Below are 22,461 nucleotides of genomic sequence, written 5' to 3' on the forward strand. Positions count from 1 at the left end.
CCTTCTCACCCTCCATCCCATACTGAATCCCCCCCTTCAGCCCCAGCCCCAGCCCAGCCCCCAGCCCACACCCCCCTGCATGTCCCCGGCGACTTGGGGCTCTTCAGACCTCACTCTGCAAAGTCCCGCTCGCCTTCTTCGGTTCTTTTCCTCAGAGCCGGAATTGTGAGAGTTCAGTCCCAATGGCACAGTCCCAGACCACGGCCCCCACCACCGCGGGGGGCTTCCCTCCTCCCCCCAGTGTTTATTTTGGGGGGGAAGTTTGTTCTCCCTTGGCTCAGTGGAACCGGGAGCAGCCCGCGGAGCCGGGATACACTGAGAGCTCCTGTGGCAGCTGCTGCTCCAAAATGGTCTTTTTACAGCTTGGGGGGTCCCAGAACACCCCTCCCCGCCCTGGACTTTTGGTAAATGTATAAATCTCCTCGGCATGTCGTGCTCAAAGTGTGGCCCCGGTGCTGGGGCACCCCCCGGAGCCACCACTTTGTGCACAGCGGGGCAAAGCTGGGAGCAAAACGGGGAATCCCAAGCGCCAAATGCAAAACGCCAAACGCACACCCTCCCCCCATCAGCGCGACTCCCCCCAGCGTGGCACCACCCCCCCAGTGCGACCTCGCCGCCGCCAGGTGCCCGATGTGACACCGCCCGTGCGAAATGCAGCCCCGAGGTGTGACACCCCGGCGCTGAATGCGGCGCCCTGAGGTGAAACCCCAAACGCTGGCGGAGGCCCCCCCGCTCCTGAGCTCCCCAGCGCTGCTGCCCTGACCCCAGCGCCGAACGCCATCGTGGTGGGCGACCAAACCCCCCGGGCGTGGCGGGGCCGGGGTTATCTCGGGGGTCGGCGCGTTGACACGCGGGTGAGAGCTCGGTAAATCCTCCCCGGGCAGGAGCCAGATGGAGGTGGGGGGAGCTGTGAAGTTTCCCACGGGGGCTCCCCGCCGGCCCTGCCTCCTGCCCTGCCCTGTCCTGAACAGGAGGAGGGCTGGGAGGAGGAGGAAGGGGAGGTAACGCAGTGGGATTCGCGGGCGGCTCGGGGGCCGGAGGAGCGGGTGAGCCCGGGATGAGCTGAGCCGAGCGGAGCGGAGCCCAGCGCCGGGATGGAGGAGGCGACGGACGCCTACACCTACGGCCTCGACAACGACACGGACTGCGAGTACACGGAGTGGGAACCCTCGCTGGCCCTGCTTCCCACCATCTACCTGCTGGTCTTCCTGCTTGGCACCACTGGCAACGGGCTGGTCCTCTGGACCGTCTTCAAGGGCGGCCGCGACCGCCGGCGCTCGGCCGACACCTTCATTGCCAACCTGGCCGTGGCTGACCTCACCTTCGTGGTCACCCTGCCCCTCTGGGCCGCCTACGCCTGGCTGGGCTACCACTGGCCCTTTGGCACGGCCGCCTGCAAGGTCAGCAGCTACCTGGTGTTCGTCAACATGTACGCCAGCGTCTTCTGCCTGACCGGCCTCAGCTTCGACCGCTACCTGGCCATCGTCCGGCCGCTGGCCACGGCCAAGCTGCGCTCGCGGGTCAGCGGGCTGGTGGCCACCGTGGCCCTGTGGCTGCTGGCGGCCCTGCTGGCCCTGCCCGCCCTGGTGCTGCGGCGGGCGGCCGTGCTCGACGGGGACACCAAGATCACCTGCTACATGGACTACGGGGACCTGGCGGTGCAGGGGATGGAGGGCGCCTGGGAGGTGGGGCTGGGGCTCTCCTCCACCGCCCTGGGCTTTGTGGCCCCCTTTGCCGTGATGCTGACCTGCTACTTCTTCATCGCCCGCACCGTGGCCACTCATTTCCGCCGGGAGCGGGCCGAGGGGCCCCGCAAGCGCAAGCGCCTCCTCACCATCATCACAGTGCTGGTGGCCGCCTTCGGGGGCTGCTGGCTGCCCTTCCACCTGGTCAAGACCCTCTACGTGCTGATGGACCTGGAGGTGCTGCCCTGGTCCTGCGCCCTCCACACCTTCCTCAACAACCTCCATCCCTACTGCACCGGCATCGCCTACATCAACAGCTGCCTCAACCCCTTCCTCTACGCCTTCTTCGACCCCCGCTTCCGCCACGCTTGCGCCGCACTCCTCTGCTGCCGGACCCCCAGCCCCGGCCCCGAGCGCTCCGCCAGCTACTCCTCGGGGCACAGCCACCCCCCCGGTGGCAAGGGAGGCCCCGGCCCAGGGGGCAAGCTGGACCCCGCCACCCAGGAGACGCTCTTCCGTGCCTGAGTCCCTCCCCGACCGCCCCTGGTGCCTCCTGAGCTGGTCTACTCGGGGGGACCCCCCACAACCTCCGCGTCACCCCAAAGCCTGGCTTGCTTTGGGGATCCCCCACTGGAAAGCCCTGCTCGCGGGAAGGGGAAACTGAGGCACAGCCGGGGAGGAGCCCCTGGGGGGCTCAGGCAGGGGCGGCTCCCCTGACACCCCAGGGCTTTGTGTTTTGTGACAAATAAATGAATTTTGGTTAAAAAAGGAGCAGGGTGTGTGCAGTTCCCTCGGGGGGCTGGGGGGATGCAGTGGAAGGGAGGATGGAGGGGCAGGGGTACAGCTGGGTTTTAGGGTCCGTGAGTGAGGATGCAGTGTACACACAGGGGTCTGTGTGTGCACTATGGGGGGGTCTCTGCCTGGGACGGGTTCTCCTGGTCTCTTCCTCAGCAATACTTTGGGAAATGCAGGGAAACCTCCATCCCAACCTTTCGGAGCATTGCAGCACCGGGATGGGGGTGTTTGTGGGGTGGGCAACTGCCTGGCCCAGCACCCCAGCTGTGATTGTATCAGGCAGCAGCACTGTCCCACCAAATCCCATTTTGGGGCTTTTATCCTTATCTGAGGCTGGGACAAGCCCCGGGTGACTCACCTGGGCATGAAAACAAGACCTGGTGCTGTGAAACACCCAAACCTGAGGGATGGGAACCCCCGGGGTGTGGATGGGGACACGGGACCCTCTGGGTATGAAGAACAACACACGACGCCCTGGGAGTTGATGGAAGGTTTGGGCACTGGGCAGGACCCCTGCTCACCCCAACCAGGATTTGGATGAGCCACCAAATGGCTCCTGTCCCATTTCCCCCCCACCCCAGCCCGCGCCGCTTCCTGAGGCTCTGCTCGAAATAAATCTTCCCCCTATTTGCTATTTACATCCTTCATTTATCGGTGATGAACTATCCTGTCTCCTCAGCCTTTGTTCTCTCTTGGAAAGGATGCGGGATCATTACTTGGTTCCTTGGGATGCTTCCCGTCAGGGGAGCTGCCTCCGCCTTCCTGCCGGCCCCCACCGTGTTTGGGGGCCACCGCCCAGGGTGTCCCCATGTGGGGACAGTCCTTTGTCCAGAGAGAGAGAATGGAGGGGGAGGCCAGGGGGCTGGGGACTGCACAACCCCCTACCTGGAGAGGCGGGAGCCTCCCTGAGGGTTTTGGGGAGTTTCCAGATGGATCTGGTTTGGTCTAAGGGGTGGGGGACCTTGAGGAGAGGGAATGTTGCATCCAGGGACATGTCCCAAAGTGTGTTTACATTCCAGTGCCATTCAGGCTCCCTCAGTCTGGAGAGACCCCTGGATATCTCTCATCCCTCTGTCAGTCCAGCTGTCCATCCATCAGTCCAACAGTCCCCTCCTCCATCCATCCATCCATCCATCCATCCATCCATCCATCCATCCATCCATCCATCCATCCATCCATCCATCCATCCATCCCTGGGTTAATGGTTTTGGGGTTATAGGGGCAGTGCTGGGTTGATGGTTGGACTTGATCTTAAAGGTCTCTTCCAACCCTGATGATCTATGATTTTCCCCTTCTCTCCCTCCCTTTGCCCATCCCTCCATCGCACCATCCTCCTTTCCCTCCCTTTCTCCAGCTCTCCCTCTCTCCCTCCATCCCTGCACCACCCCCAAATATCCCAGCGCTGTGGGGGTGTCGGCTTTGCTGCTTCCCCCCCATCCGGCTCAGCCGCCGGGCTCGGAAATGGCCGCAGGCGCCCGGCCAGCGGCGACGGAGCTGCTGACTTTCTATCCGTGTCTTGGAGATTTCCCTTTCCCTTCCAGGAGGGAAATGTTTGGTTGAGGAGTCTCTGGGGACAAATGCAGGGACGCTCCAGAAAATAACAAGGCCGGAGCTGGGGGTGAGGGGCAGCAGGGCCGGACCACCCGTCGGAAGAAGATAAGGAAGGTGTTGCCTTCCTGAGAGTGCCTGGGGAAGATGAGGAGGGAAGATAGAGGGGGACAGGGGCACGGGGGGGATGGGGAGCATCCTTGGAAAGGATGGCTGGGGAGTGGGGGGTGGGCGTGATCCTCAGGGAGCCTGGGGGCCCTCAAACCCCAAAATGCGATGCCTTGGGGATGCTGCAGGTCCCAATTGGACCGGGGGACACGGCCAGGGGTCCCCAAGCCGCGGTCGCAGGAATGTGACACTGGGAAAACAGAGATTATTCTGCACAGGGAGTCAAAGTGGGCTCCGGGGAGGATGGATGCACCAGGGATAAGAATTGGGACAAGGAGGGGGACAGCCCCACCCCACCCCCGGCAGCTCCCCCCTCCCGCTTTTCCAAGCTGCCAAACGGGATGTTCTTCCCCTCAACCTCCCCCCCACCCCGCCCCGCCTCGCATCCCGCCTGGGGGGTGCCGAAATAATCTGGTGGTGCTAAGGATGTCCCCGGGCGTCCCCTTTGAAGTGACCTCCGTGTTTACAGCCCGGCTCGGGGCTCCTTCACACCTCCCGCCCCAAAGCAAACGGAGGGGGGGAGCCGCGTGGGTGGGGGGGCTGCGGCTCCCGTTTTGCCGGGAAGACTCGGATTTGCCAACGCCGCGGGAAAGCTTCGGCACCACACCCAGGGCTCAGAAACTTTTGTCACTGTAGGGTGGGAGCGGTGGCTGCCGGGGTGGCATTTCGGAGGGGTCCCTGCTTCGGTGTGTCACCACCGTGCCAAGTCCTGGGTGACCCGCCTGACACCTCTTGGGGGCCGGTCCAACCCCCCTCTTCTCACCCCCATTGTGAGGGGACCCTCCAAAGGTCTGGTGGACCCTGTGTGGGACTGGGGGGGGTGGGGGGACAGAGGGGGAGGACAGAGAGAAGAAAAGGGGTAGAAAAGAGGGAGGGGCAGTTTGGGTGAGTGGGGGAGGTTTGGGATGGGAGGTGGGATTGTATTATGTGGATGGATGGATGGATGGATGGATGGATGGATGGATGGATGGATGGATGGATGGATGGACGGACGGATGGATATATGGGATGACATGCAGGGCAATGCCAGGGTTCGGGGCTGCCCCGGGCACTGGGGGCGGGCGCTGGGAGCCACTGTGCGGCCGCTGCGCCCTGCGCTCCCCCGGGGCCGCGGCGCGGCCGGACGCGGCACAGCTGCTGCCCGACCTCTGGGCTCCGGCCGGGCGGGACGGGCCCCGCGTCCCCCCGCCCGCTCGGAGGGGGTCTCGGGGAGGGGGGGGACACGGAGGTGACCCGGCGGCCACAGCTGGGCCCCGCCGGGGCCGGGAGATGCTGCCGGAGGAATAACAGGAAGCGCTGGAGGGAAAAGCACGGCTGATGCCTTCTGCAGGCTGTAGGACACCGCCTGTGCCCGCTGCACGCACGCGGGGGTCTGTCACACACATGTCCCTGTCACACACACGTGTCCCCCCAGCCACATGCGTGTCCCGGCCCCGGCTGCGCTGACACTCTTTATTGTCGAGGTTTGGCGCTGAAAAAGTGCCCCGTGGTACAAAACCCGCGGTTACAAAACGTACAAAGAGCGGGGCTGGGGGAGAAGAGAGAAAAAGGAAAGGAAAAGAAAAGAAAGGAAAAAGAAAAGAAAGGAAAAAGAAAAGAAAGGAAAAAGAAAAAGAAAAGAAAGGAAAAAGAAAAAGAAAAAGAAAAAGAAAAAGAAAAGAAAAGAAAAGAAAAGAAAAGAAAAGAAAAGAAAAGAAAAGAAAAGAAAAGAAAAGAAAAGAAAAGAAAAGAAAAGAAAAGAAAAGAAAAGAAAAGAAAAGAAAAGAAAAGAAAAGAAAAGAGAAAAGAAAAGAAAAGAAAAGAAAAGAAAAGAAAAGAAAAGAGAGGAGAGGAGAGGAGAGGAGAGGAGAGGAGAGGAGAGGAGAGGAGAGGAGAGGAGAGGAGAGGAGAGGAGAGGAGAGGAGAGGAGAGGAGAGGAGAGGAGAGGAGAGGAGAGGAGAGGAGAGGAGAGGAGAGGAGAGGAGAGGAGAGGAGAGGAGAGGAGAGGAAAGGAAAGGAAAGGAAAGGAAAGGAAAGGAAAGGAAAGGAAAGGAAAGGAAAGGAAAGGAAAGGAAAGGAAAGGAAAGGAAAGGAAAGGAAAGGAAAGGAAAGGAAAGGAAAGGAAAGGAAAGGAAAGGAAAGGAAAGGAAAGGAAAGGAAAATCAAAAGACTAGGAGAAACAAAAAGAAGGAAAATAAAATATAAATATAAATACAAAAAGAAGAGGATGAGGGTGGGGCAGAGGAAGGAGCCAGTGGGATGCAGGTGGATGTTCCATGCCCGTGTGGCTGGTCCAGGGGTGCAGGAGTTCTGGGGGGTGCAGGGAGTGTGGAGCAGGGGGGTTCTTGGACTCACTGAAAGGAAAATAATAAAAACCCAGACAAAATAGAGAAGGCAGAGGCCAAGTTCCCTTTCCCGGGGGCAGTGCTGGGGCTGGGGTGCAGCTGGAGCCCTTTTGGGGTGAGTTGTGGTTAAACCAAACCCCCCTCCCCATGCACTCAGCCTCCATGGCGCACAGGGGAAGGGACAAAGCAGCCCCTGGGTGACCCCAGCCCTGAGCCCCCAGCCCTGCTCTCCACCTGATGTGCTCCACAGTGACAGGGTGACACAGACACCAGGGACAGGTGACACAGGCACTGTGTCATGGGGACATGGCCATTCTGGCTGGACAGAGGGTCGTTTGCTTTCTGCTTTTTGCTTATTTTTCATTTTTTGCCCTTTTTTAGAGCTCCTTCCACCTCCCAAACCTCCCCCAGGGTGGGCAATGCTGGTGCCAAGTTTAGCCCTGAAGAGGACGGAGATGTCATCCCTGGGAGATGCAACTCCTGCAAGGTACCATCCTTGGGAGATCCCATCCCTTGGAGATGTCACACCCCGTCCCAGTGCCAGGCTCGGTGCTCCCGGTGCTGTCCCAGCACATCCTGGTGTCACCAGCAAGGTGTAGGCATGCCCTGGAATGGTGGTGATGAGCTCGGTGTCAGCAACACTTCCTGCCCCCCTGGATTTTTGGGGAGGCTGGAGAGGATGTGAAGGATTTTGGGGGCTCCAGCGGTGCTGCTTTGGGGCTGAAAGCAGGGATTTCCTCAATGCCCCCAGGAGAGTGGCTGCGGTCCCCAAGACACACACACTTTGTCTCTCCCAGGCAGAGGTGGGGGGATTCCCAGATTGCTGCCTCAACCAGTCCTGGGCAGTGGGAACAGCACAGGAGGGGGTCCAAGCTCACGGTGATGGGGGGGTGCAAAAACTCCCCACTTTGGGGCAAAAGGAAGCAGGGCTGTCCCCTGGTGTCCCCGGCGTCTCAAGGGCCGCCCCAGCGCGGGGGGCAGCGGGAGGGGACGCGGACAAGGCACAGTCTGGTGTCCCCGCGGGGGTGGCCGGGCCGGGGGGTGGCCGGGGCGGGGTCTATCGGCTGTGGTGGCAGCGGTCCCTAAACATCCTCGTCCTCGCTGGCCTTACTCCAGCGGTGGCAGCAGTTGGCCGTGATGCCCAGCAGGAAGTTGGTGGCCACCGAGGCGATGGAGACGACGAAGCCGACGAAGGCGATGAAGAGATAGTCGTCGAGGGTCAGCGTGAGGTGGCAGGCCTGGAAGCTCTCCTCTGTCAGCGACAGCAGCGGGGCCCCCGCCACCTCGGGGGGAGCCCAGCACTCCGCCTGCTGCGAATCTGCGGGACGGAGGGACGGCGTCAGCCCGGCCGCCGGTCCCCGGGGGGCACGGGGCACGGGGCTCCCGGTGGCACCTACCTGCGGAGCAGCGCTGGATGCGTCCCCGCAGCCACTTGAGGAGGGGCTCCATGGCACAGCCGCAGAGCCAGGGGTTTCCTCCCAGGCGCAGCCCCACGAGGCCGGGCAGCCCCTCCAGGGCATCGAGGCTGAGGGCGGCCAGGCCGCCGTAGCTGAGGTCCAGCTCGCGCAGCTGGGCCAGGCCGCGGAAGGCCTGCGGGTGGACGCGGCGCAGCCCCGGGTTGTGGCTGAGGTCGAGGCGCAGCAGCGCGCTGGCCTCGCGGAACATGTCGGCGGGCACCAGGCTGAAGTTGTTGTAGCTGAGGTCCAGGTGCGCCAGGCGCCGGGCGCCGCGGAACAGCCCGGCCGGCAGCGCCGCCAGCGAGTTGTTGCGCAGGTCGAGGGCGCGCAGCTGCCCGTAGCAGCCCAGGTAGCCCGGCGGGATGCTGGCGATGCGGTTGTGGGCCAGGCTCAGGTTGCCGGTGTCCAGCGGCAGCTCGGGGGGCACGGAGAAGAGCTGCTGCCCACTGCAGTCCACCGCCTGCCCGCGGCAGCTGCACAGCACCGGGCAGCCCGCGCCCGCCGCCGCCACCGCCGCCGCCGCCGCCAGCAGCCAGGGGCCCAGCAGCATGGCCTCGTGGCCGCGGCCCTCACGGGGCGCCGGGGGCCATCCCGCCCGCCCGCTCACGCCCAGGGCTGCCGGCGGCCGCCCGCGGGGCCAGGCCGGCGGCGGTCACAGCGGCGTTCGCGGCATCCCGGCGGCATCCGGGGGGCAAAGGCAACCCCTTCGGGGGCACCGGCGGGGCCGGCGTCGGGCCGTCACCGGCTGCCTGCGAGGAAGAGGAGAGGGGGGAGCCGTGCTGGCCGCATGCCCCGCCGGGGGAGCCGCGGCTGTTCGCAGCCCGGGGTGGCCTTTGGGGCACCCACACCCTCCCCATGCCCCCCGGGCCGGGGTCACTCCTCCAAGCGTCCTCCAGGGATTCCAGGCAGAAAAGGCCCCCCCAGTCCTGCTGACCTTGGCCAGCCCATCCTGGCTGGTGGTGGGCAGAGCAGAGGTGCTGCTCCATGGCTCCCCAGCAGCCCCCAGCAGCCCCCTGCCACCACCAGCTGAGCCCGGTGCCAGGGACACCCTCCCCGCCTCTCCTGGGGGAAGATCCTCATTCCCAGCACCCACTGGGGTCCCCTCAGGCCTGCCCTCGTCCCCCACTACCTGACCATGTCTGCTCCATCCTCCCTTGCCCGCATCCCCCCAGCTCCATCGTCTCCCACCGGCCCGCCTTACCCCAGTCACTCCCCATCCCCACAGCACCCCGACCCCTCGCTGAGGCCAGGGTGCCCCGGGGTACTCACTGGCCAGGGAGCGAGCAGGGCCTGGCTCCCTGCGGTGATGTGGGGGTCCTGAGTGGCGATGTGGGGGGCTCCAGACGGTGATGGGGGGGTCCCCGGTGGCTGCCCACACCTCGAAGGCCAACAAGCCGGGAGCTGGGCTTCGGCAGCGGCGGCCAAGGCTGCTGCGAGCCTGGCGATGGGAGCAGGTCTTTCCCCACCTCCTTCCTCCCCTCCTCCTCCTCGTCCTCCCTTGTCTCTCTCTTTCTCTGTCTCTTTTTTTTTTTTCCTCTTTTTTTCCTTAGGGCCAGATACTGACGTGTCGGTGTCTCTTAGCAACTGCCTCCACATCTCTGAGCAACAGGAGAGCGGGATGCGGAGCCGCCGAGCCAGGGAGACAGCAGCGGGCGGAGGTGCCCCCGCCACAGGGACCCCCTGCCCAGGCCGGGGGACATTCATCCGCATGGCCCAGGCACCCAGCAGGCATGGAGCAGGAAGAGGGGTGGCATCCTGCTCCCCTGCCCTGATCCCCAGCCCTCCCACACTCTCCCAGCCCCAGGAAGCATCCTCGTGGGATGGGGTGAATCAGGGGTTCCCAGGCACTGAAAACAGAAACAGATGACGTGGCGGCAGAGGGGAAAAACGAGGCAGCCGGGATCCAAGGGGAGCTCTAGGGTCCAAAGGGAGTGCTGGGATTCAAGGGACACTGCCACCCTCCTGTGCTCCTGCTGTGCTCACAGCCCTGGAAAACGCCTCAGGTTGACATGGATAATTTTGCTTCACATGAGCTGAAACATTCCCTTCCCCTTCTCCATGTGGAGGGACACAGTGGGGTCAGTCACCTGCCCCCTCCCACCTGAGAATGGCCCTTTGGGATCACAGGGATGCCCACGGTTTGCTCTGGGAATACTGCAACACAATGGCTTCAGCATTTCTAGGAAGGAGGCACTTCCACATCCATCCCGCCCACGTCTAGGGGTTCCCTGCTTAGTTCTCTCCTGCTGATTTCATGGAGCTGCTCCTTTTTCCAGCTGGCACTGGCAGCCTGATGCCGGTGCTGGGGGGCCTTTTGCTCCCCACATCCCCTGGGATGGAGCCTCCCTGGCGTGGTGCTGGCAGACAGCACAGCTGCCTCTCCTGGGGTGGCATTAACCAGCACTGCTCCAGGCTCCCGGAAAGCTCCTGGGAGCTCCTGGAGCTCGAGGCCCAGGCTCCCAGCGGGCTGCTCCAGGAGCTGCGGGAGCCGAGCAGAGCCAGGGCCAGCACAGACACCTCATTAGAGCTCAGCCCGGAGCCCAGCAGCGCATCCCTGCCAGCAGCTGTTGGCGCCAAGGTTTTTTTCCACTCCCCCACTGTTACAGGCTCCACTGGCACCAAAGAAACTGGGAAATTGTCCTGACGGGAGCTGGGCTGCAGCAGAGCTCGTGTCCTCCTCACCCAGTGTGCGCAGAGCTCATGTCTTCCTCCCACCCCCTGTGAAGGTGGCCCTGGGGACATTGTGCTGTGGGACATTCAGCCCTGAGGAAGCTGAAGTATAGACGCTCCCCTCTGGAGCCTGGCTGTCCTACCTCCCCTTACCCATGAACTCCCTGCACGATCCCATCCAAAAAGCATTCCTGGGACAAGAGTCCCCTTAGGTGAGTACTGGCGCTGGGACTGAGGGCTCCAAGCACTTCCAGCCCCTTCTTGTGGAAGGAGCGGGCAGGAGAGCTCCAGGGATTCTGGCTCCATCCATCTACGTTACAGCCAGAGCCTTTTCTCTTTCAATCCATCCCTGCTCCCATCACTCCATGTGCATTCAGGCTTGGGAGAGGAAGGAGTGGGAAGGGTGCAGCTCTGATACTAAGGGTGGTGGGGGGGGGTCAAAGCTGCCACAATGACAAAGCCCCTGAGGAACCATCCCCTCCCTCACCCTTTCCCAAATCAACCCAGGTTCTGCTCAAGTCAGGCTGCGCCACTCATCTTGCCACAACAGGATCCAGAGCTGAGCCTGGGCTTCCTTCTTCCATTAGAAAAAAAAGGGTGAGGAGGCATTAGCCAGTGCTTAAATTGTCCAGAGAGATTTTTCCAACAGCAGGAAGAAGATGCTGGCTCAGACTAAGATGAGCGCACAGGAATTGTTGATGGAAAAGGAACTGCGAATCATTAAGAGAGTAAAGATAGATAAATACATAAATATAGTAAACATACAAAAAAAATTACGAAAACATTATCTCCTCAGGGTGATTAAAAAACCTGATCTTCCCTACAGCAATTTCCAAGCTTCCTTGTACGAGGGAACATCCTAAGTGAATAGGAAATGAGGCAGACTAGGAAATGGCTCTGGTTGCAGATTAGTAACTGCTTTCTGCAAGGCAAAAGGCGCAGTCACCACGGCACGGGAAAGGAGACACACCCACTGAGCGCTGGACTTGATCAACAACTTTATTTCTGTACAAAAGAAGAATAAAAAGTTAAAATTGTAGATACAGCGTAAGCAGAACACAGTCCCTAGAAACCCCTTTGGCTGCCTTGGCTCAGCTCTGGAAGGTGCAGGAGGGCCCGCAGGAGGGGCCGGGTGGGGAGTGCCACACGGCCGAGCTGGTGCGCTTGAAGTAGCGGGGTTTGCTCTTGTAGAAGATGTGCTCCAGCCGGGGGCCGGGGATGGCCCCGAACAGCGCGTCCTCGTCCACCGGGTGGTAGTACTGGTGCACGATGGCCTGATGCAGCTGTGCCCCTGCGGGAACAACGGGAACAACACGCGGATGCAGGCCCTGCCCCAGCCCACAGCACCAGCACTCCCCTTCCCCTCTGAGGACCCACGAGCTGTGCAGGAGGGGTGGGATGTCCCACAGACACCACACATCTTGCATCTCCTCAGGAGTTGGGGCTGTCCCCTCTTTCCTCTCAGAGGACTCTGGTTTCACCTCAGCCCATGAGCACTCACAGGAATTAGCACTGATCCCCTCAGCACACAGAGCTGGGAGCTGCCAGAGGTGCACACACTCCTGGGCTGTTCTTTGGGATGGCTTCAAGCAAGGCTGCAGAGCTCCAGGGCAGGAGGGCAAGGAAGCGAGCCCAGAGCTGGCACCTACCCTTGGCCCAGGCAGGGACGGGCTTCCGGGGGTTGCTCTCATCATCCGTGGAGTCGTCGCTGTTCAGATCCAGCCCGTAGCTGTTCTCTTTGGCCAGGGGCAATTCTGGTCCTTGAGCACCCGTCAGGGAACCGAGCCAGGATGTGGAGAGGGATTTCTGTAACCACACGGAGAGCACTGATGAGCAAGGGAAGCAGCACTTCCATGGCTGGGATGGCCACCAGGGCCCCAAAGTGCTCAAATCCTGAACCAACACAAAACTGTCATTGGGCTCTGTGCCTTGACACCCACTCTTAGCACTCCCTGCCCTCCTGTTTTTTGTGGAAAAACCTGGGAAAGGCACACTGTGTGTGCCCCAACAGTCAACTCCACACCTAAACTTTTCCACATATTGCGTGGCAGGGCGGTTTTCCCCCGCTGGAGCTCTGAAACAGCCAGGGCAGAGCCCACAGCCTCACAGCAGAACCCCAGCAGAGACAGCGTTGCATCCCAGCTCCGAGCAGCCTTTCCTGCCGCTCTGCCCACGGAAGCCTCCCCATCCGCAGCTGGCAGAGCCCGGCTGCCCAGGGCCGCTCCCGCCGGGGACGTCGCCTCAGGACCTGCTGCCCTCCTGTGGCCGCTTCCAGCATCTTTTCTGCCACCAACTACTTGTTTTTCCACCGGATTCCCTGTGCCGGGCGCTGCGGTGGCTCCGAGCAGCGGGGGGCAAGTAGCCACAGCCGGCGGGGGCCACCCGAGGGCTCACCTTGACGGCTTTATTCGGCCACGTCCCAGGGGCTGCTGGTTGAAGGGGTTTTTTCTCCTCTCCCGGCTGCTGCTCACTGTCGGCGTCCTGTAAGACAAAGGAATGAAGTCATTCCTCACTCACACACAGCAGCCTGTGACACACAGCTTTTTCTCGGCAGCTCTGGCAACACTCAGCCCTCCGTGCCTCCCTGGCTTCTTCTGCAGAAATAACACCAAATCCAAAACTCCCAGATAAAGCCACTGCTGTCTCTGCTCAGGTCCAGCCTGGCCCCCTGGAACCCACACTTACCCTCTCTGCCTGGAGCCAGACATTAAGAGCTGGGAAAAAGGATTCTGGTGGCTCGTATCTTTTCTCCAGCCCAGGTCCAAGGGGCAGCTCTTTGGGACTTTCTTTCCCCTAATAAAGAGAAAAAAAAAAAAAAACAACCAAAAAAAACCACCCCCAAAACAAAAAAAACTGCTTAAGTTCCTTTTTGACCCAAACCATCTCTCAGAGTTTCCCTCCTGTGCTGCTCAGCACTTGAAGTTACTTCCATTTTCTCCTGCCTGGAAAAGCTTTGCCAGGCTCATACTGGCCTAGCTGCTGGCAGTACAGGAAGGATTCAGACCTTAAATTAAATTTATACAGCACAGGAGCCCAAGTGCCAGGGACTGAGGGAAAGAGTGCAGCAGGAGCACACAGAGGAGGAAGAATTGATCCTGAAGAGGAAGAACCATTTGGGGTATTGATTTTTCACTAATGAAGCAATGAATTTTAGAGTAGAGAGTGAAAGCAAATATTAGTGAGATATTTTGAGACCAACAACCCTGACTTTAAGCCCCAACATTATTTGTGTGAGTGCAAATCAAGTGATACAGTGCCATGGGACACCTGAGGTTTGGTTTGGGGGTCACATCCTTTGGGCCTGGTAAGGAAATGTGGCAGGAAGACATGAATAAATCTCTAATTTCTATATTCATTTCAGGATCAGTGAATGCTCTTTGGGGTGTTCTTCCAAGTGCCATTTCATGACTGTCGCCATACCATGACAGGGCTGAAGGCTCACCTGTCAGCCAGGGAACCCCAAGCTCTTGGCTTGTTACTGCACAGCGCCTCTGTACAATAACAATTACTCATTTTATTGTATTTGATCCTCTAAAAAACACCCCACTAACACAGCACTTGGAAAACACCTGATCCTGAACCCAGCCTGTGTGCTGCAGAGAGGCTGATCCCAGAACCCCACCTTGGTGGCCTTGCCAGCCACTGCTGCTGGCTCCTGCTGTGCTTGAGGGCGTTTCTCCTTCCCTTGCTGCTTGGCATCCCTGGGAGAAGAGAAAGAATTTAGAGAGGGAAGCATGTCCTGTCTGTCCCTCACCCTCTTAGAGCCTCCTGCTCCTGCCCCCCTCAGCTTCCAGGCAGCCTTGAAGCCCAGGTGCAACATCACATTTACATCCACAGCTTCCCCATGGCGGCGGCCAATTCCCTGCTCCAGGACAGGCACCAGCTCGTACCTCTCCTTTGCTTGTCCCAGCTGTTGCTGCTCCAGAAGTTTCTTCAGTTCCAAGACTGTCTTCCCTCTTTCCTTCACTTCTTCCTCTCTTTTCTGCAGTGGTTCTTGCTGCTCATTTTCCTCCTGAAGAAACAAGAAGAAAACCTCGTAAGGCTCCAGCAGCTGGAACATTTCTCCCTTGTGTCCCAACCCAACCTCAGCTGCCTGTCAGCCCAGACCCCAAAATACCAGCAGAAGCAGGCAGTGACCTGTCCCTATCCCTCTAGCCACACCAAAACAGCAAATCCCTGCTATCTCTGTCCTTTTCCATGTGCAGGAGGGTCCTGAGTTGCTCTTACCCATCTCAAGGCTTTCTGCTTCCGTGCCTCTGCTTCCCCGTGTTTCTTGGACCCTTTCCTCTTGCTCCGCTCCTCTGCCACCTTCTCTTCTCTCACCTGTGAGATGTGCATCTGGGAAAGCCACACCTGTCAGCTCCACCACCCCAAGGACACACTCCATAGTCTTGGAGAGAGGTCTGGAGCTTGGGATAGCCCAGGTCCTAAGGAGAGCGAGGACCCAGCACCCAGAGTGGGTGTGCATTTGTCTGCTCAGGGTTTGGGAAGGGCTGAAAGGAACATGACTTTGTTTTCCAAAGCTGATCTTTCCAAAGGTCTCTTGACTCCAGCTCAAAATGAGCCTCACCCAGAGGCTGCTTTGGCTCCAGGCCCTCAGGCACAGCTCCCTCAGCCCTTCACAGGCATAACACAGCAGCTACACTGGCACATGGCCACCAGCCCAGCCCAGCCCCCAAAAAGGGCCAGGTCAGGCTCTCAAACCCAAACCTGACCCAAATGCACCCCCTAGTCAGTCACACACTTCAGTCTAAGCACGTGGGCCAGGTGAGGCTGTCACCTGCAGGGCAGGCAGGGGCTGCCACATTCCCTAAATGCAGAGCAGCATGAACAGGGCTTGTCCCAACAGGAATGTGAAGAGGGATGGAGAACAAAAGCCTCCCCTTGTCAGAAGGAATCCTGGCATGCATGGACCTTGCCAGTGCCCTGCTCACACCTCCTGGTCTCACAGCTCTTGGAGAGGCCCAAAGCCCACTCAGGTTTCTCACCTTCTCATCACTCTGCAGCATCTTCTGCTCCACCCGCTTTTTCTTCTTCTCCTCCATCTGTTCCACACGCTCCCGAACCTGCAGGGCCTTCCTCAGGCGCTCTTCCCGCTTCCTGGGAAGTGTGTGGGCAAGAGGGCCCGTTAGTCCTGCCTGCTCCCAAAGCGCTCATTCCAAGTGGGAAGCACAAGGCAAATCTGTGCTGACCAAGGAAAGAGCAGGGGGAAAGGGGCCCAACTCACTGCTTCATTTCAGCCTGACGCCGTCTCTTCTCCTCCTCCACTTTCTTCTTCCTCTGTTCCTCAGCCTCCTGCTTCTTCCGGAGGTTCTCCAGTCTCTGCCTCTCCTTCTCCTGGAGGGAGAAGAATTCAGGCTGTACCAGGTGCTGGGGGCTTTGTCTCGCCTCAGGCAGCCTGGTACACGCAGTCACTGTTGGAGTAATTCACCTGGACATCAGGATGGGGAGACAACACATATTTGGCAACAGGGATTATCCAAAGCAAGCAGAGGTACAGGAGAGAAAAACCTCAGTCCTTCAGCTGCAGAGAATATATTTAGAAAAGAAGAGCACACCCCTGCTGTAGGTGACCACCTGTCCCAGGAACCAGGAGAAAGGTGGAGAGGGAGCACAGCACAGCCTGGCTCAGAGGCCAGAAGCTCCCAGCAGTGCCCAGTCCCAGCAGAACACACCTGCACAGAGATCCTGTCACCTCACCACTGGTGTGGCCAGAGGGATGATGGGCATCGGCGTGAGGGGAGAGCGTGGTCAGCACGTCAGCCCCACGGATAAGGTGCCATACTTACAACAAAGTCTCCCTGCAGAGAAAGGGCATAAAAAACATAATTAAAGGTTTGGAAGTACCACCAGAACCCCCCTTCCCAGCACATGCAGCCCATTTTCCTCCCGCCCCTCAGACATGACGCACCTTCAGGTGGAGCCGGGTGGGAGTGTTGCGCTTGATGAAGTCCTTGATGCCACCCCCTTGTCCCTGCAGGATGCTCTTCAGTGGCCTGACAGCCTGAGGGGAGAGAGGGAGGGAGCTCAGGGCCTGCCTGGGACAGGGGGCACAGGGCTGTGGCACCACTCACCTTGCTGGCTGGAGAGGGGGATGATGGAGCCTGGTTTGCTGAGGTCTTGTGCTTCTCATCCAAAGGGGAAAGGGCCTGGCCCCTCATCTGCTGCCCCTGCCAGAGGGCACCCAGGGCTTGCTTGCAGCCTTTCATCCTGGTGGCATTAGCAGGAGGGACATGAAGTGGCTGTCACACTCTGCAGAGGGATTTACACCTTTCTCCCAAAACCTCCCCAGCAACATGCAGTGAGGAGAACACACCAGGTATTCCAGAGTCAGGTCAGGTATTCCAGACACTCACACAGACAAAAATAACCACGTCAGTCACACTCCCTGACCACTCTCTCAGGAGCCCTCAGATTTACCTCTCAGCTCTGAGCTAACTGTCCCAGGGCACCTCTGCTGCTTTGTGCACGATTTCAGGTGCTCCTCCTCAGGACAGACCCAGTCCCAGACCCAAACAAAGCTCCAAAAGCCACAAGGGATTTCCAGGACACATGATCTGGCCAAAGGAGATTTCAGAGCTACTGGAAATCGGGAGAGGAAGGCAGGGAAACACCCCCAACCCACCCCTTTTTCAGCAGCCATTACTTAAAAGGCTAAACCTGAGTCCTTCCAGACCCCTGGCTCATCCCTGCTCCTTGCAGTGTCTCCTACCACATGCAGGAGGAATTCTCCTGGGTCTTGGCACAGTGGGGCTGTTCCTGGCTCTTCTGGGGCTCACTGCTGGGATTTACATGGCTTCCTGTGGAGAAACCTGCAGTCAGTGCCATGTGCAAAGCATCCAGCTCCCTCCAGAGACTCTTCTTCCAGCTCCAGCTGCTTGTCACTTCCTGCAGTTCCCACAGGGAACAAAAAACACCCCCCAACTCCTCCTTCTTGCTCAGAGGCACAGAAAATAATCAGGACCTCTAAATCTTCACATAATGCAACCCCAGACAGAAAGGACATGACATTCTGTGGAAGACTGCAGCTCCAGGAGCTCCTTCCCAAATGTCCCTACTCACTCATTGCACAGACTGAAGCTGGGCAGGGCAATGTCTCACAGCTTGGACACATTCACATGTCTTTGCCCACCTAACTGATGTCTCACCTCTTCAGGAGCTCCAAACTCTACCTGGAAAACTTCCTTGACTGGTCAGAGGTGGTTCTGTTCCAACACAAATCCCTTATTTCCTAGGAATGCCCCCACTGACCCCCAGGTCTGTGTGTTCTGAGGGTTTCATGCAAGGAAAGCAAGACCACCTGGAAGTTACCTGCAGCATTCCCTGCCAGCTGCTCCTGAGGGGACAGGTGCTGTGCAGGAGGGCTGGCAGCTCGCAGAGTTGTGCTTGCAACAATGACATCTCCAGGAGCCTGCAGGGAAAGGGGACAGGCATTCCCTTAGCACAGCTGCTCCAAAGAAAAAGGCTACCTGCTGCCCTGGAAAAGCCAGCTGCTTGCTCAGAGAGGGCCTGCTGGCCCAAGTGAGGGCTGTGCTGGCTCACTTTGGGATATCAGCCACATCCCTGCATTCAGTGACAACCTCAGCAAAGGTGCTGACTCAGCGAGGAGGAGTCCACACACTCTGAGTGCTGTTCCTTGAAACTCACCTTTTCCCTTGGGGAATTTGGCTCCGGCTCAGGCCTGTAAAGGAAAAGCTATTTTAATAATTTAAATTCTCTCTGAAGGCGAGTTACAGGTGATGGAGGCAGCATATGGGACTCCAAGGAAGGTGCAGGTTCCTAAGCACATCCAGAGGCTGTTCCAGCCTGGCACACCAAGGCTGGGCTGTAAATTCCTCTGAGAGACTGTCCCACTGCGCTGCTGAACACCCCATAACCACCTTGGGCCCCAGTAGCAGGAAAGGAGGGGACTCTGACAGCCTTGGGCTGTCCCTTCCTCAGAGCAGACCTGACTGACCACCAGCATTCTGAGGCTAGTGGCAGCCAGGAATTCCAGGAACCCCAGGACACACCACCACCCACCCCAGTGAAGGACTTAACCTCACTGTGCCTGAACAGCACAACCTGAAATCTCATCCAGCCCCAGGTGACAGCAACACCTGAGCAGACCCTGACAAAATCTGTGACAGAAATGCCACGCAGAGGGTGTCCTCACAGGGAATGCTGGGATCCCTTCCCACCTGCCTTACGTGGCAGCCTCACCTTGTGTTGCTGGTCATATCTTCTTCCACAAAAGCCTCCAAGGAGCTCTGACCTGGAGAGGAAAGCCTAAGTGGAGCTGGAGATTTCACTCCCAGGCTCCCAACAGCCACAGGGTGCACATGGAAGAGCTCAGGCTTCCTCCCAGGAACATGGATTGCTCAGCTTTCCCCACCAGCACCACACCTCCCTCAAGTGCCACTGAATCTGGAGTGGGCTGGGAAGGCAGAGCACCGAAGCAGCAGCTCTGCTGCCTGCAGCCTGCTCCAGCTGCCTGTGTCACAGCCAGCATTCCCAGGCCATTGGCTGCAGCTCCTGCCTCCCTGCACGCTCTGGTGCAGGGATCCGGGGGGTTTGGGCTGATTCCAGGCTCATTCCACCCCCCCATCACACCCCTTCGCTCCAAGTGCTGTAACAAGTGCCTGGATACAGCGTGACTCAAGGCTGACAAAGCTGAATATTCCAGAGGCCTCCATGCTCCACCACAGCCCGTTTGCCTGCAGCAGCAATGGTTTTGGAAAGCCCAAACAGCCAAACCCTGTCAGGAGCAGCAGGAATAGTGCATACAAAGAATCTGGAGGTACCAGGAACAGCCTGGGCTCCATGACCCCAGTACCTCTGGTGACACAGCTAGTTTGAGTCTCTTCTATCCTCACCCAAAAAGCATTTGAGCTCCTCTGCCCATTTCAGCCTAACTTCAGGGCTGCACTTTCAGCCCTATTGATTTTTTGGAGAGCTGGCAGATGCCATAAATTAAAGCCCTTCCCCAGGGAATGCGGCAGCCTCTCCCGATCCAAAGGCACACGTGGCTGGAACCATCCTGGCCACGCTCTCCCTTCCACAATTGTGCTTTTTGCCCATTCCCACGCTGTCTACCCCAACTCCACCTTCCCCCACAGCCTTCACCTGCTGCAGCAACACCCTGGCTTGAAGCTGCACCCCAGGAGCCCACAAGGACAAGGAGCCTTGGGGGAGCCAAAGCCAGGGATGAGCCGCTCCACACTGCTCCGTTCCCACACGGAAGCAGTGCAGGGACTCACAGCTCACTCTGCTGGAGGCTGAGGAGGATTCTCGCGCCGCTGCCTTCCTGGCCATGGCCCTGCCGATGGATCTCCGGATCATGTTCTCCCTCCTGCTGGCCAGGGAGCATTTTTTTGCCAGTGAAGCCCTGCGGCTCTTGTGGGGAGCACCCACCCCGCTCCGGCGGTGCATCCTGCATTTCTCTGTGGCACTTTTACTGGGGGAATCCTGGAAGAGCAGCATCTTGAGGCTGTGAGGAGATCCATCTCCTCGGAGCACAGCAGGATCACCGTTCTGAGCAGCCTTGGGAGTGGAGGTGCTGGCTCTCCTGGTGTCCTGCTCCCCATCCCTTCCTGGCTGTTCAGCTGGGATCCCAGGGACCTCCTGGAGCTCAGCTGCTGCACCCCCCTCAGGCAGCTGCTCCCCCAAAACTGCTGGAGGGGCTGTGCCACCCCCAGCAGCGCCTCGGGGACATTCCTGGCAATCCAGATCTGCCATGGGAGCAAGTGCTTCCACAGGCTGCTTCCCAGGCACAGCCGGGAGCTGGAGTGTGATGCCAGCCTGAGATCCCAGAGTGCAGCCAGGCACGGATACATCCTGCCCCTCACAGCCAGGGCTCCGGGGCTGCTCCTGCCTCAGGCACTGCTGGGAATTCAGACTGGAAGACAGCAGCTTGACACCACTCCTCCTTCGGGATAACCTTAAAGGAAAAGAATTTTGAAGAAAATGATGAAGGAGTTGTCTGCTCCCAAATAAGTTTTAGGGGGAAAAGAAGATGGTGAAAAAGTGAAGCTGCTGCTGGCTTCTCCATTCCACCTCACAGCCCATCCCATCCTGTCCCTGGGGAGAAGCATGTGGACACAGCCCAGGTGGGAGCTCACACACAAGGGCTGTGCCACACAGACACAGCCCAGGCTGGGTATCCAGGTGGAATATCCAGGCTGGGTATCAGGTGTGGAAGAATGGGAAAGGTGTATTTTGCCCTCCACCAAGATCTGGGTTTAAACCCCACCCTGGGAGCAGTACATGACAGAGGACAGCACCTACAGAGGGACATACAGTGTGTCACCTTCCTGCTGACAGGCCTGGCTGCATCAGCACCTCCTCCCAAGCCAAGTTTAAATGAGGGAAAACACAAACAGGAGTTAGCTGGGCTGCTCCCCTGGAGAAGGTGTGACCTGAGCACCCTGAGCAGGGCCGAGAGCTCTCCCTGCTCCGATCCGCAGTGCTGCTTTTCCTGCTCTCCCTCGCACACACACAAACCTCCCACGCTCCCGCTATTCCTGCTGCTCTCCCCACCCTCCGTGTCTGCTTCCTGACAGTCTCCCAGCTCTAACTCTTCCTCCTGTGGGCTTTTCACCACGGTTAGCACGATTTTAGTGCCCTAACACACCAACGGACCAGGTTTGGGCAGCTTTAAAAGTGTGGTGGGTTCTAAGCAAATCACTTCGAATTTCCTCTTCAGTCCCTCAATAAACTCTTGGAGTCTCCCTGCCTGCCAATTCAGACACGGTGCTGAGTGTTCTCCCCAGATTTTCCAGGCACGGAGTGAACACCAGGAGCAGCAACCTCAGACCAAAGGACAAACCCAGTGAGACAAACCCCAAACCTATACAGACAAGAAAACAGAGCGTATACTATTCTTTAACTATAACCAGAAAAAAACATAAAGGAAAGCAGCCATCTTTTTCCCAAACTCTCACCAGAATCCAGTGAGCAATCCCAATGTGCCCCTTTGGTAACTCAGGAAATGAAGGCACTGTTTTGTTTCATCAAAAAACCATGAGGCAGAGCCAGAGCAAGCTGACACACCTACCTCCTCCTGCTCAGCTCCTTGTTTTCCTCCCTCACCCAGGAGGACTGCCTTTTCCTGAGCTTCCTCCTCTGCGACGGTGTTTTGGGCAAGAGCATGGGCTCATCCCTGAAGCTGCTGTGAGGCAGAGCACAGATTGCCTCCCCCACTGCCCACATCAAGCCTCCCAAAACAAGGGAAGGATGGGACCCAAACCCACCCCCACCCAGCTGGGAGCTCACGTGGGCACAGAGGGGTCCCCTCAGGGCAGCCCCTACCTCTTGAGCATCCTCATGCCCTGCTCCTCCACCTCCCGCAGCCAGGCCAGGTGCTTGTGCTGGGCATCGCAGAGGAAGCGGGACAGCCTCTGCCCACACACTTCCAGCAGCTGCTGGGGACCCTCCGCCATTGGCTTGCCTGGAATATACAGGGAGAGGATACAGCTGGGGGGCAGCCAGGACACCCCTCAATGTGGGAAACAGAAGCACCGGGGGAGTATGAAGACAAGCCGGGGCATAGATGTTGGGGGTCCCCTCCCAAGCTCCCAAGGACCCTTCAGAGCGCTCGCTCCCCGGCCGACCACAAACACCGCCACCACCTCCTCCGCTCACCACACGGTCACACCTTGGCCCCTCCCTTCCCACCCCGTTGTTATGCCCTGTCTCCACCAATCACAGCTCGCACCTCCCAATCTCCGCGCTATTATTGGTGATTTCGCCCGTCCGTCACCCCAGCAATTAAAGGGAGCGGCCTGTGGCCCCCATCTCCTCAGGCCCCGCCTTCTGAGCCGAGGCCTCCAGGAG

The 22,461-nt window shown here is 59.1% G+C and overlaps 3 protein-coding genes across 3 annotated transcripts; 1 reads left to right on the forward strand and 2 right to left on the reverse strand.

The window, feature by feature from the left end:
* Positions 1 to 986: 986 nt before the first annotated feature.
* On the forward strand, positions 987 to 2,449 carry APLNR (apelin receptor). The gene has a single exon (XM_063397303.1). The coding sequence runs from the start codon at positions 1,095 to 1,097 to the stop codon at positions 2,208 to 2,210; it is 1,116 nt and encodes a 371-aa protein (XP_063253373.1). The 5' UTR covers positions 987 to 1,094; the 3' UTR covers positions 2,211 to 2,449.
* A 5,130-nt stretch (positions 2,450 to 7,579) lies between these two features.
* LRRC55 (leucine rich repeat containing 55) lies at positions 7,580 to 8,527 on the reverse strand. The gene is made up of 2 exons (XM_063397837.1): positions 7,918 to 8,527; positions 7,580 to 7,838 (listed from the first exon to the last, which is right to left on the reverse strand). Exons 1-2 carry the CDS (start codon positions 8,525 to 8,527, stop codon positions 7,603 to 7,605), a joined length of 846 nt encoding a protein of 281 aa, XP_063253907.1. The 3' UTR covers positions 7,580 to 7,602.
* Positions 8,528 to 11,631: 3,104 nt separating this feature from the next.
* LOC134550906 (inner centromere protein-like) lies at positions 11,632 to 22,263 on the reverse strand. The gene is made up of 19 exons (XM_063397840.1): positions 21,937 to 22,263; positions 21,683 to 21,796; positions 19,887 to 20,566; positions 18,850 to 18,901; positions 18,295 to 18,328; positions 17,959 to 18,058; positions 17,360 to 17,447; positions 16,722 to 16,857; positions 16,559 to 16,651; positions 16,437 to 16,448; positions 15,875 to 15,984; positions 15,636 to 15,747; positions 14,875 to 14,970; positions 14,538 to 14,659; positions 14,270 to 14,348; positions 13,333 to 13,440; positions 13,042 to 13,128; positions 12,297 to 12,453; positions 11,632 to 11,938 (listed from the first exon to the last, which is right to left on the reverse strand). The coding sequence occupies exons 1-19, from the start codon at positions 22,065 to 22,067 to the stop codon at positions 11,739 to 11,741; spliced, it is 2,511 nt and encodes an 836-aa protein (XP_063253910.1). The 5' UTR covers positions 22,068 to 22,263; the 3' UTR covers positions 11,632 to 11,738.
* Positions 22,264 to 22,461: the final 198 nt, after the last annotated feature.

Source organism: Prinia subflava, chromosome 5 (assembly GCF_021018805.1).
Source record: "Prinia subflava isolate CZ2003 ecotype Zambia chromosome 5, Cam_Psub_1.2, whole genome shotgun sequence".
Taxonomy (NCBI): domain Eukaryota; kingdom Metazoa; phylum Chordata; class Aves; order Passeriformes; family Cisticolidae; genus Prinia; species Prinia subflava.